At 40.5% G+C, this 13,832-nt stretch overlaps 1 protein-coding gene across 4 annotated transcripts in view; it reads right to left on the bottom strand.

Annotated features, from left to right (window-relative positions):
- tbc1d22a (TBC1 domain family, member 22a) overlaps window positions 1-13,832 on the bottom strand; it is a 153,935-nt gene that overhangs the window by 78,393 nt on the left and 61,710 nt on the right. For 3 of the 4 annotated variants that reach the window (XM_044108834.1, XM_044108833.1, XM_044108830.1), the window contains exons 7-9: window positions 13,412-13,540; window positions 10,658-10,723; window positions 5,601-5,715 (exon numbers count right to left, since the gene is read on the bottom strand). In XM_044108834.1, coding sequence (XP_043964769.1) covers window positions 5,601-5,715; window positions 10,658-10,723; window positions 13,412-13,540 — 310 coding nt within the window. Of the gene's footprint in view, window positions 1-5,600; window positions 5,716-10,657; window positions 10,724-11,184; window positions 11,248-13,411; window positions 13,541-13,832 lie in introns of all 4 variants that reach the window. The other variant, XM_044108832.1, reaches the window with a different exon arrangement.

Below are 13,832 nucleotides of genomic sequence, written 5' to 3'. Positions count from 1 at the left end.
AACGCAGAAGATTGTGATGGAAGCACAAGCTGTTTCTCTCTCCACTGATGGGAGGACACTGATGTTTCCTGACAGCATGGGAGCACCATCTGAATCCCTCTTTCTGTAAAACTCTTGCTTCGAGCTCCGTCCCTCTCTGTCATTCTCCAAACCCCCGACTCTTTCTTCCTCTTAAGGCTGCTGCTATTATCTCCTACTTTGTCTTCACTCCAGTCTTGCTTCTCCTTCCACTGTTTTCACATTCGCCGCCGTCTCCTCCGAGCTGCTTGCTTGTTCTCATCACTCTTCAGAGTAGATCCATACTAAGATACTGCCATGCAGATTACATTACCGATCCTCTGGTCAATCAATACCTTCAGCAAATTAAAAGGGGGACTGGATCTACCTCTTGCCACAGTCATGGCCCACCCAGGCCTTAATAAGATACATTTTCTTGTTGGCTAATGGCTCGGAACAAATTAAACAAAAGACTCTGGAGATCAATTTGTTGTCTAACAATGTTGCGAGCTTCCTTTCTGTAGCGAGTTCAAAAACTAAATATTCTTAGTGCTAATCTGCCAATCAGACATTTTGAGTTGGATGTATTTTGGGATGAATGTGGCTAGATAAGAGCAGAACAACTTGAAATGTTTAAAAAGGACCGAGAAGAGAGTAAAAATAACAAAAACGATTTGTTCCCAACAGGCCGATAAACTAACTATCTTCATCAAGACGCTAAAACTAACCAGCTCTGCTAATACTGGCTTCTTTTCATTCCAACTAAAAATTTTGAATGGATTATTTGCTTTTGATGAAGAGCTTAAATGGGGAACTGTGTTCGACTGGGAGTGGAGAGGATGAGAAAGCTGCTGCCATCTCAATTTCTAAGAACATTTTGGCTCGGTGCTTAGCCGGTTTGCAGCTCAATCTCTCAGCAAGATGAAAATCTCTGTGACCTTTTACTAATAATCACTGACTGCGCCCCTCGCTTTGTTTTATTGCTTGCAGGGGAACATAAGAAGGCGCCGTAGAACAACCAGAGTTGTTCAAACTAAACAATCATTCTTTTGTGCCCGGAAATGAATTATGACGAGCTAAATTAAGTCTCAAGTCCTTAATCTCGTTAAACATTTTTGCTTTAGAGGAGCACTGTTATGTATTTTCCAGGCACATAGTGCAATTTTATAGCACAATCAAGTAACTATTGTGGAAATATTGTAAAGTAATTTTTGTTGAATGTTACATTGATGTATAATCAATGTAACATGTTACAATTGTATAATTGTAACATGTTACAATTATACAATGTTACGTTGTATAACTGTAACATTACAATTATACAATCATTATAATTATTGCATAATGATGTAACTTTGATGAGTTACAAGAAAACTACACGTGTAGCCTTGCTTTGTTCTGTGTTCCGTCCCCCAGTGCGAGTCTGGCCTTTGGTAGGTTATAACATGCATTTGCATGTGGAAGTGATAACGACATCCTGCAAGCCCTAATCAATCTAGAAGACAGGATCCAAAATGTGAAGTAAAGAGCAGATGAACCAAATGGTTGTCAATTTTATAACTTTGTCCTGGGACAGGAAGTGGGGTTTCAGATCAAAGCTGTTTGCTTCAAAACGATCATCTTTCCTCTATAACGTCAATAACACTTTTTATGACTATTGGCCTTAAAACAAAAGGCTGACCCCTTTCTCAGCAGGGTGGGGGGGCTATGTAGTAGGAGACACAGACAAAAAGACTTAAGAGCTCAGTGGGATTGCCTTTGGGTAAATCTGTATGCATGTTTGATGCTTTAAGTGGATCTCAAAGATATATCTCGTACTTTTTAATAAACTTTGGTTGATTTTAACTCACTGACTTTTCTGGAATCTCCTGCATCAGCGAACCTTAACTGGAGACGTGAAAGTCTCCAACACTATGTTGACTTCAGTTATAAAAATGCTGTATATATGTATATAAATACATATAGATTATATATATAAATACATATAGATTTCTATACTCCATATAGATTTCACGTCACAATTTAATGCTTTAAAATTGTGCCTTTGTATCTTTAAAACACTTGCTCTCTCAGAAACTCCGCTTTCAGGAAGTCATCACAGCATGGCTCCTCTATTAACCCTTTGACAACATTTTCTCCAACACTTCACTGACAACTAGCTCCAACAATGAGCTCAGCAGATGTGCAGTTCCACCAGGTGTTTGCTAATTGCTGCTGGCTAGTTTGAAGGAGCCGAGTGGGGTGAGGAGAGCTCTGTGAGGCAGAAGCTCGGAAGCTGCAGATCGGAGGAGGAGCTTCATCTCGAAGGCGGAGTTTTGTACAGCTGAATGGTTGCCGTGGAAGATTAAAGGATTTCTTACACATGCATGAAAGAATAGATGGAACACTCCATGTTTGTTTTTGATGAGGAGAAAAACATAACATGACGTAAAGCTCAAAAAAAGTCAATTTTACATAATAATACCCCTTTAAAGAAGCCACAACTCTGAACTGTGCATGTTAGATAAAAGGCTTTTCCGCATATTTGCTGTGACCTATACATAGTTTTGCAGCAAACCGCATTAGTTCTTCTATAGTCCGAGGCAACTTTAAGTGATTATGGAAAAAAAGGTCAATTTCTGTGGAAGTTGAGCATAAAGAAATTCAAAGTGGTTTAAAGGTCTTTTGTGGAGCGTCCCGTTGTTAGCAAGTGAGTAAGCTTTAAATTACCAGTCGCAAAAACACCAAAACTTATTCCACATAAACTGTCAAAGAGATTTTCTCTGACATTTTATGTTTCTGAACATGCCACTGTTTTCTTGTTGCTTTGACAGGTCAGGTGTATGACTCGGTGGAAAAATAAATAAATATATGTGAAGAAGTGGAAAAGATCTTCAAATCTGAACAAAAAGCACCTTTAGTGACAAGCTCGGGTGAAGCCTCGTGTTCAGAGTCATGAAAGACTGAGTGCATCCCACACACCGAGTCTGTGCTGTACAACTCATGCTGATCTGGGCTCATTCTCAGGCTGGCTGTAATCCTTTCTTACCACTGCCGTGTCTGCTGTGTTTCACTTTGCTGCCCCTTTTCCACTCTTTCTGTACTTCATCTCGAAGTGAAATCGTAAGTGCATCTCTGTTTGTTAGCAGGTACCGCTAGGGAAGCACTGCAGACACAAAGCAAATATACGGTACTTCTCTTTGTCTTAAAATGTAGATTTAAATTGGTGTGTATCTGAAGCAAAAGTAAAGTGTCATTGCATGAAGAAGTTAAATACTATCAACTGGAAATGTAAATACATTTCTATATGTCCATAAAAATTACATTTAGCAGCTAGAAACAGAATGTCAGGTTTATCATGTTAAATTTATCAAGAAATTTGAGACTTTTAGAAGGAATTATTAAAAGTATTCTAATGATTAAAACAGATTTTGTGTAGTGAACTATACCAACTAAAATGTTTCTTTGAAAGTAGAAAAAGCTAACAGACAGATATATAAAATATATTGTTTTCTATATTAAGATAGATTTGTTTGTTCCAGACTGTAAGTGTACTCCTTATTTCAATGTTTTGAAAGAGCACAGAGGTGGTGGGTGTTGATTTTTAAATATTACATCAATTTAAAGGTAGAATGAAATTGTGTATTAAAGCCTAAAATACTTTATTAATCAAAGCGGGAGATCAAATTTCATGACTTATTTTATACACGTTTCTTCAACAAGTTTACGTCAATGTTGATGGCCGAGGGCAGGAAGGCTCTCCTGTAGCAGTCGGTTTTGGAGCAACTGACGAAGCTTCTGACTGAAGACACTTTTTTCCCGCCGATTATTTTAAACACACAGGCTGAAAGTTTAGTCAAAAATCTAATCATTTGAAATTTGTGCATGGAGAAAATGAATATATCTATGTAGAGAAATTGCAAGAATGTTGGAAGATGTGAATAAGTGAAATAAAAGCAAACACCTGGGAAGTGAACAGCAGGAGAGAACAAGTGTCGAAACTTCTACCCTCTCCACAAAAGGAGCAGAATTACACTCATCTCCAAAGAAGCAAGAAATAAAAAATAAATAAAAAACCTTTGTGTTTTGGCCCGCTCTCTCTGTCAGGAGACAGAAACACCAAATAACAGCAGAGCAGCACATCAACCCATCATGTAAGATGCCAGCCAGGCACGTTTGAAGGTTTGCTGGCTGTGTTTGTTAGTCAGGGCTCATCAGCGCATGGAGGTGCATGGCACATAGGAGCGAGGGATGACGCTTTGAAGATCTAACAAGAGTCAAAGGAAGGCAAAGAGGGGAGGAGAAAAACAAATGCAGGAAGAGAGAAAAGCAGAAGTGAAGCGGGGAGGGATAAAAAGAGCTGAGGAGGGACAACAGGAACATTTCAATAAAGGAGAGGGGAATGGAAAAGACTTCATTCGAAATACGGTATTTCAAACAAGCAAAGCATGTAACACACAGGTATCAAACTCCAGTCCTGGACGGCCGCTGTCCTGCAACTTTTACATGTGCCTCTGCTGCACCACACCTGAATAGAATAATTAGGTTATTAATGGTCTGGATAAGTTATCTACACAAGGAGGAGGTGATTAAGTCATTTCATTCCAGTGTTTTGTACCTGTCATCTAAAAACTGCAGGATCGTGGCCCTCGAGGACTGGAGTTTGACACCCCTGATGTAACATTTAAGATTTCGGTAAATTGCTGGCCATTTTGTATTTTAGGAAATGGATCCAAAGGAGAGTTAGTTTCTCTGTTTTTGTGTGTATGAGCCCAGCCATTTATTCCACTGACTCATTCAGATTCTCCTTAAAAACTTCACTGGAGAGTAACTGTTATTCTTAAATTACTTTATGAAGTCCTAATTTTATTTTTATTTAAATGAGTTATGATGTTTTAATTGTATGGACCTTTACATGGCCTCACATGAAAAAGAGATTAATGATTGAATGAAAAATTAAAGTCACAGTTTGTATACAGGATCATACCACAGCAGTCTTTTAATTGAAAGCCAAAAACACACAAAAAATAACTTAATTGTCTATAATTTTTTTTTTTTGTAGTTCAAACAGAATTGCAGAAATTACATCCTCATCCCCGTTTATATTAACCACAAGTGCCTGCTGTCTGTCCGTGCTTTGAAGCCGTGCGTGTGGACTGTTAAAGGAATTAAGTGTGACAGTAAAGTAAAACATTAATTTGCCTAAATGTGGCGAAATATAAACATCAACAGCAGGGGGGCTACGGAGAGAACAGTGGGATGCGCAAAAACAAACACACACGCGCTCGCCAACACGTGTCACGCCACGCGTCACGCACCGCAAAGAGCGGAATCAGGAGTGTTAACCAGAAAATGACTTGATGAATAGAATTTCAAAGCATATTTTCACGCAAAGAGGGAGCAAAGAAGGGTAGACAGGTGTAGAACGAGACGGTACAGAGGGTCCCACGAGAGATTTTCTACAACCTGCGCAGGTGAAACAGAAAGTAACCCAGCTTTATACCGTCTACAGAAGGCGTCACTCAGCTTTAAAAGCGATCAACGTGAAGGATCGGGGAAGTTTTAAAGTGGGAAATAAAGAGTGGAGAGAGTGGAGAGAAGGTAGGGAGGGCGCCGTCACTCACCGATGTACTCGAAGACGAAGACGACGAAGAACGGCGTGACCAGGTCGTTGATGCCCTGCACGTAGCCGCTGGCCGGATGCCGGATGGCCCAGATGAACAAAATCCGCTCAAATATCTTCAACAGACGGACACAAGCAGTCAGTCAAAAACAATGGCTTATGGAAGGGAAGCAACTGCATCAGACATTCTCTCCAGTGAAGAAAAAAACAACTTTTTGAAACAATTAGTACGCAGTGTTTCAGCTACGATCGTGAGGAAACGTGGGGCCAAAAATTTGGGGGTCGTGGCGCTTTGAAACGCGCCTTTGCCCAAACGGCCGGAGAGAAGCTTCTGAATAATGTGGAACCGGTAATTATAGAGCAAGTGGAGCAGAAGATAATGTTGTATACAAAATACACATTTCAGAGCCGGACGGGCATCATATTTGCTTACTTTTTGTTTCGTTTCAATTGTAGATGAAACACTGCGGCATTGATTAATGGCAAAGGGTTTGGGTGCGGAAAAGGCAAGAAAATTTCAAACAATAAATTGAAGTGTAAAAAAAAAATAATAATAATAATCTTAAAAGGACACGGCTATTAATTTAGAGGTGTGTTAAACAGTGTTAGTTTTGACATGGTTACTGATATTAATTATTCCTTTATAAACCTTACGATTATTTTCCTTCCAACCAAGAAGTCACAGTCTGGGAAAGGTAAACTTTTTTGTTCCCCCCGTCAGTGAACGCACCATACCAAGCACTACCATCTCGCTTTAATGACAACGCTGTTCAGTGTGGAAGTTCATGCTCAGTTAGCTACTTTCAGTGAGGAAACCCAAAGTAGTTTCTAGAACGATTAGAAAGCTAACTGTTAGCAGCTAACAGGAAGCTGAACACGTCACAGCAAAGTGGCTGTTTTCTCCTTTTGAAGAGTTCAGTTTTAGAAATTCTACGTTTGTGGAAAGAGTCTACTTACTCTATGCTAATTACATACTTAGCAATGCAAACTTAACCTCGTTTATTGAGCTAATTGTGCTAACTGTTAATACAAGACGCTTAAAATAGCTGAAAAATGTCAACTCTGCATTCCTTTCGCCTTCATTTTAAAATATTTATGAGACATAAGTGGGTTTTTTCTACAAATATTTTATTTTGAGGGTGATTTAATATTTTTTTCCATAAAGTAAAAAGAGGAATCTGTTGTATCTGGACTTGGTGGTTTGGTTTCTGAAAAAGCATTTATGACTGGAAATCGGCAACAAAACCCTTTGATTGGTGCCTCTCCAGTTCAGAAAGGATTGGGTTCAATTCATGAAAACAGGATCCTCCAAGAGCTAAATAGTCATTCAAAATGTATTGATTTGGCTTCAACATCGATAAGCAGCAGCTGATTGCTGTTTCTCAGCTGAACATTTGGTTCACAAACAAATTTAAAAAAAAGAAAGGCCCATTTTGAACCTCGTTTTAACGCTTGTGTATTCAATATATTGCTCTTCTTCTCTGTGACTCCGCCTGTCCTTCTCCCTCTCTTTTCTCTCCTATTCAACACTTTTTAGTTGTTTTTTTTGCAGGGGGAACACTTCCATCTTTGTTATGAGGGACTGTTTAATGCTGTCAGCCAGAGTGAATTGAAGAGGGCTTGATGCTCAGCTTGTTTTTCTGGTGTCCAAATGTCTTTAGCTCTCCTTCATCAAAAAGAGCTCTCACATCTTGGCATAGCCCCCAACCTATCAAGTTTTTTTCTTTTTTTCTTTCCCCCTTGTTTTTTGGGAATATGCCATGTGTATAACAAGCGTATTACTCATTTTATTTCTGACTTGATGTAAACGCGGTGATGTCAGACAGTAGCAGATCTCCTCTACCTGCCCGCTCTTTTCTTATCAAAGCCGCATCAATCAAACGGGAGGAGGTGCCGGCGATAGAAGGCCGAGTGGGTAATGGGACTTTCTTTTCATGCAGCTTCCAAAGCTGACATGCATATTTCACACTGGCAGCTACACAGAGAGCTATGCTGGGTGAACCAACACCCTTTTTCTTTCTTTATTTTTTTTTTCTTCGCTGCGGGTGAAAAGAGACATCTTCTGTTTGTGTGCTTAATAAAAATCAAAATCAAAGAGAGACATCAAAGTTTAGAGCACGTTCTGCTAATCTCACATTAACCTCAGATTCCTCCAACCAAGCATCTACAGGACAGGAAATCGGCTTTTCCCGCGCCTCCTGTGTCAGACGGTTATGGCTTCATCCCATTAGCTCGAGACCCCAAAGGACCAAGATAAGGCTAATCTCGAAAAAGTGGAGAGGAAATTGTCCCTTCCACAAAAAAAGAAAGGAGCCAAGGATGAAAGGACAAATGGGGTTTCCCCCGGAAAACCTGCTAAGCCCGGCGGTGGGGGTGCTAAGGCAAACCACCAGCAGCCCACCGTGTTTTTATCTTAAAAAAAAAGTGAAAAGGTAAAAATTTTTGGAGATGCACGAGTAGGCATCACAATTTGGCAATATGTCAACTATAAACCTAGCTTAATCCGTCTTTAGCGTCACTGTTAAACCATATTTAAAAGAAATTATGATTAGCCTGGAGGGGTGGCAATTAAAGCCTGGAGGTTTGCCAGTCTTACACTGGGAGAAAACTTGGATAAATGTTCTTCATCATTTTTTATGCTTTTTGCATTAACTTAAATTATTATTGAAAGAAATATTAATCTAATGTCTATGAATATATGTATGCCACACCTTTATTTTAGAAAAAGCAGAACTGCTGGGTGGAGAAACCCCCCCCCTTCCCCCCCAAAAAAGTTACATTAACAGTAAGCAGCTTGCAGCGCAGAAAAGACATCAGTGACTCATTCTCATCTGATCCCATTTCCCTTCTTACCTCTGATTACAGCGCAGCGTTTTAACCTGTACAAAACAGCGACAGGGGGAGGTGGTGCTGCCTGAGGCGCTGCATCGACTAAAGAGCCTGAGCTCAATGCTCAAATTTCTGCTCCGTTTTACACACAAACATTTTTTTTGGCAGCGTGTGTGTGTGTGTGTGTGTGGTTACCAGGCTCGCTCACACCTGTGTAGAGGTGGACGTAACAGAGCGGCCTCCTCATTAGCCTGCACCTCATTATTGGGAACCTTTCTTTGTGTTTACCGTTCTCGGGCTCCGGTCTGTGACAGGCCTCGGCAGAAACGGTGAGACAATAAGCTCCAGAAAGGAATAAAATCCAGCTTGTTTCCGTAGGAACCCGGATTTCGATACTTTATCATCAGTGCTAAAAATGCTCGTTTTCAGTATTTTAAAGGGTTTTACGAATAACTGACCCACAAATACGCACACATTTGGTTGTACCAATGGTGAAGACGTATAGATAAACACATAAAACTATATATTCGTCTTTTGTTGCAGCAGAATAATCTCACGCTGATTTTTATTTAAATCCAACCCTTAATTGAAGACATTTTCTCCAGAGAGGAAAATAAAAATAAAAAATAATAATAAAATTACGAATAGCATGATTACTGGTGGGGCCTAAATAATAATCATGTCGAGTGATTGAAGCTGTAAATATGTAAAGTATGACTTTATGTTGTTTTTCTAAAAAAAAAAAAACAGGAAGTGAGTTCTGTATATTGATAACACGTTTCTCAGGGGAGCAAATGTGATGCTCTAGTTGTTGATTATTACGGCTGCCTGAAAAAATGTATCTACAGAGCGAGTGTCAGCATGCGAGCAAAGCAGAAAAGATTATTTATAGTTTTTCTTTCTCATCATCTCACATTTAATTATAGGTTATGTAACACAAACGTCTGTAATGCGAAAGCAAAGGTTTTGTCACATTTTGCTCAGCCAGAGATTGTGTTCACCGTTTGTTGGCTGCCTGCCCTGTTTATTTGGCTTTGCTACATGTTCAGATTTTTTGTTGTTGGTTTTGTTTTTTTTTAAGCATATTTCTCATCGTCGGCCAAGGAAATAAATGCAACTATCATGAGATGCAAGGCCGACCAGAATCGAAAAAGAAACAACGTAGAACCCCTTTTCCACAGCCAACTCAGTGCCTGAACCTAAATAGCAATTACTGCAGGGTTTGCAGTAGCTGCTGTATTTCCCCTCTCTGAACGCAACATACTTCAATGGTTGTATGAATCTACGTTTTCATGATTTTCAAGATTATGCCGCAGCAATAAATGATTTTATTTCAAAGCTTTTTACATGTCGTTTTGATAAAAGTGCCTGGCTCTGGAAGTACCCACAAGACAAACTGTTTAAAACTGCTGCTCACTTTACAGTCTTACTTCAATGCCATAAAACAACCTAGATATAAAAGCACATTTTCTTTTCATAAGCACAAACAAAGCACAACAAAAAGATACGAATGGCAGCCATGCAGAGTGAAAAAGGTTCAGGGTTGTCTGATTCCATGCATGCCTGAAGAATTTATGTTTATGCTTTTAATTTGTGCCTTTTTTTTCACATCATGCAGTGTTCTACAGTGAGGGTTTTCCTGTCATCACCTCAGTTTATTGGAGTTGAACATAGGAATGTTCTTATTGTGTTTATAAAAGGGCAGCATTATGTATTTTCCAGACACATAGTTACTTGATGTTTTAAAATGGTTACCTTCAGTTGTTAGAAACTCTCTATATACTAGATGTAACATTGTCATTTAAAACCTTGATATTGGGCCTGTGTCTCTTTAAGAAAATCCTGCTCTTTTTGAAACAGAAAGTGATCCTTATTAACCCTTTAGGAAGATTTTTACCAGTGCTGCACTGAGAGCACTGGTAAAAACAGCAGCTTCGAGGAGGAGCTGCACCTCGAAGGCGGAGCTAAGTCCAACCAGGCGTTGAACTGATTTATGAAGGAATCAAGGCAACACTCCAGGTGTTTTTAATGAGGAAATAACATTACAATTAAATGTAAAGCTCAAAATCATGGATTTTACATAATGCTACCCCTCTAAAAATATATAGAAGAAAACTAAGCAAGCCGATTCTTTTGATTTTTCATGAACATGGACTCGGCCACTGATGGCAAAAGGGAAAACCCTCCTAATGTGAGGTGGTGTGTGTGCTCCTGCAGGTGGGATCTCACCTCTTGGACAGAAGCTTGTTGGAAAAGAGGAATAAGAGGATTAGTTCTCGGTATGTCAATGTGAATCTGCGGGGAGAGAAAGAAAGAGAAAGACAAACAGGAAGCAACGGGCAGATTAGCACCGATCTGGCCATTACAGACAGTGACGGAGAACGGAGCGAGAGCAAAAGTTAGTGGATTGGTGTTCTTGATTGGAGTCAGACTGGGGTTTCTGGTGCTCTGAAATGGAAAGCAGCCGTGGTCTTTGGGGTGTGCAGATGGGCGCCTGTAGCATAATGCGACGGGCCCCCTTTGATGTTTCTGTGAGGAGCGTTGTAAGACCACGTTTTTCCGCCATTTCAGACCGTCTACCCCCGCAGACGAACAATACAGCAGGCGGACAGATTCGTCAGAAGGGAGTCAGACGGATGCAGGGCGGCAGGTTGAGACGGGCCGGCTGATGCAGTCTGGAAGAGTGTGTGCGTGTGCGCACTAGTCGCTCAGGGGACTAGCGCGCGCAGCTGTAGCCACAGTCCTGAATGCCTTACCTCTGTCACCTTTGGCTGCAGCACCAAATTTTCAGGACTCATCCTAGGAATGTCTATATGGATCTGACAGCAACACGGAAAGGAAATGTGTTAGAGACCCAAACCAACACAAACACACCCAGCGTTCATAAGGGAGTCATGTCATCGACTTTTTTTTATACGTTTTGTCACCTTAACACCACAATCAATGTATGCTAGCATTTGAATAATGAAATCTTTGTGCATTACCTCGTTGAAACTGAAAAAGAAGCGGTAACAGCTAATGCTAGCTGACATGAGGTAAATGTATCAAACAAGATCTTATGTCAGTTCTCCAAAATGTCACTGGTGACTTTAGAAATGTCGATGTGGAGGCATTTAAGGGCCAAACGTCATTCCAGCAAAACGTCTCACTCTGGGTGTAGCGAATTCAGAGCAATGTTTTTAAATTTTTAATCTTGGATTTTATCTGACGAGGGATTTGAAACTTCATCTCTACCAAGCAGCTCCTCCTTCATAACAAGCAGTCCGTTGTCATCCACATATCAAAAGGTTCCTTAGGTTCATTGCATATCAACAAAAGAAATAGAAAAGGGAAAGAATGAAAGAGTGAAAGGTAGAAAAAATTGAAAGAATGAGTGGCAGAAAGGAAGAAAGAGAAAAATTGGAAGAAAGGAAGAAAGACAGAGGGAAAGAAGGAAGAAAGACAGAAAAAGTGACAGGAAGGAAGACAAAAAATTAAGCAAAGACAAAGAAAGTGTAAAAGAAACAAAGAGGCAGAAAGAAATTATGAAAAAACTAAGAGTTAAAGAATGAAAAAAATCAGACAGAGAAAACAGAGAAAGAAAGTCAAAGAAAGACAGACGGATATTCAGATGTTGATGAACTAAACAGGAAAAAGATCTAGAATCATCCAGACATTTTTAGGAAATCCACCCTTAAAATGATCAAAATCATGATCATGCACACTGAGGGGGAAAAAAAGTTGCAAACACGATAAGGCACACAGCAAAAGCAAAATCAGAAATTACTATACAATCCAAAACTGTTATAATGTGGCTACAGGACGCAATTCAAACAATCATCACAACAAAGTGTGCCAGCTTCGTGGCAGCTGTGACGAGGAGATCAATGGGAAATTGGGCCAAATATGAAAAATGTGTGGAGCTCCGAGACTGACAGCCCACTTTGAAGTTTCTTATCGGCTTCAAATGAACAGGAAGTAGTCCAATGTTAAAAAGAAGGAGTGTGCAAAAGGGTGAAAGACTGACAGATAAACAAAGACGGAGGGGAAGGGGGAATAGATTTTCAAAGCCACAGAAAAGTGTTCATTTAAGCAGCTCTTTGAAGCTGGCTGTCCCTGCTCTGAACAGAGCTCGACCACGCTCCCGTCATGTTGACACGAGCGACAGTCCAGTCCAGAAAAGACACGGCGAATGAAAACAAAGAACACAACAAAACGGGAACATCTGGATGCTTCCTGCAATTGTGACTGTGGATGTGAGCCTGTGAAAACATGCGTAGCGGTGCTAGGATTTGGCTTTCAGAACCAGGAAAAGCACACTGCTGCGACAGACTGGCGACCTGTCCAGGATGTATCCCGCCTCTCGCCCGGGACGCAGCTGGAGATAGGCACCAGCAACCCTCCCGACCCCATTAGGGAAGAAGGGTGTAAGAAAATGGATGGATGGATGGAAAAGCACAATGGTCACCAGTAAACCCCAACCTGGTTAGATATTTATTTAGGGTTTCCTCCAGAGAATGCGCCAAACCCGGCGATAAAAGCGCTAAGGCAATCCTCTAGTGTGCTTTCGTGTTAAAAGACATTAAAAGTTACAAAAATTTGAAGGTGTACGAGCATACATCGTCGATTAAAAATGATAGCGTGTGAGGCCAATGAGCAGGTGCAGGAACAGCGCTAGATGAATCCGTCTTTACTGTCACTGGTGTAAAAATGAAAAACCCCGATACAAAAAACAGACGACGCTCAGCCTGGCAGGGGAGCAAGTAAAGCCTGGTGGGCCACCAGGATTATAACATGAAGGGATGTGATCTGAGCTTAAATGATCAAATCTTGGCTTCCTGGTTCAGACAAAGACAGTACAGCTTCGTCATCCACATCCTGACCAATAGGGAAAGGTTCTGCAGCACAAAGGTAAGTCATTCAGTGTCAGACAAGTGTGCTATGTTGTGGCTCCCGGTGTGTGTGCGCGTGTGTGTGTGTGTGTGAAGGCATTTCAGCATATACCTGTCTGTATGTGTCTTGATGGTGCTCATCATTGCGCGAGTCGTAGTATTGCTGGATGAAGCCAAAATATTCTTGTCTCTTCCTCTGCAGAACGCTTTCTCGCCTCTCTGCGTTGGCAGGCAGATAACCCTGAAAGGCAAAGTAAAAGAGAGGATTAAAAACTTTTGATTTGAATTTTTAAATAGAATCATATCCGACATGTTCTGAATTTCAATACATTTATTTATTTAGTCTTTTTGAGCAGCACCCCTCGCTGTAAGTTGAGGATCCTAATTGAAGCAGCAGGAGGCTTGTTATAAAGTGAAGTTGTGGTTGGGAAAAAGCTAAATGCTTGGGTAGTTTTCACTGCCAGTTGCCTGGCAACTCATCTTTGGAGAGAAACAGACGGGTTTCCAGTTTATATGCTAAGCTAATCAACTGT

This window comes from Gambusia affinis, linkage group LG23 (genome assembly GCF_019740435.1).
Source record: "Gambusia affinis linkage group LG23, SWU_Gaff_1.0, whole genome shotgun sequence".
In the NCBI taxonomy this organism is placed as follows: domain Eukaryota; kingdom Metazoa; phylum Chordata; class Actinopteri; order Cyprinodontiformes; family Poeciliidae; genus Gambusia; species Gambusia affinis.
Note: the sequence above shows the minus strand (reverse complement) of the source record. Positions and strands in the feature narration are given on the sequence as shown.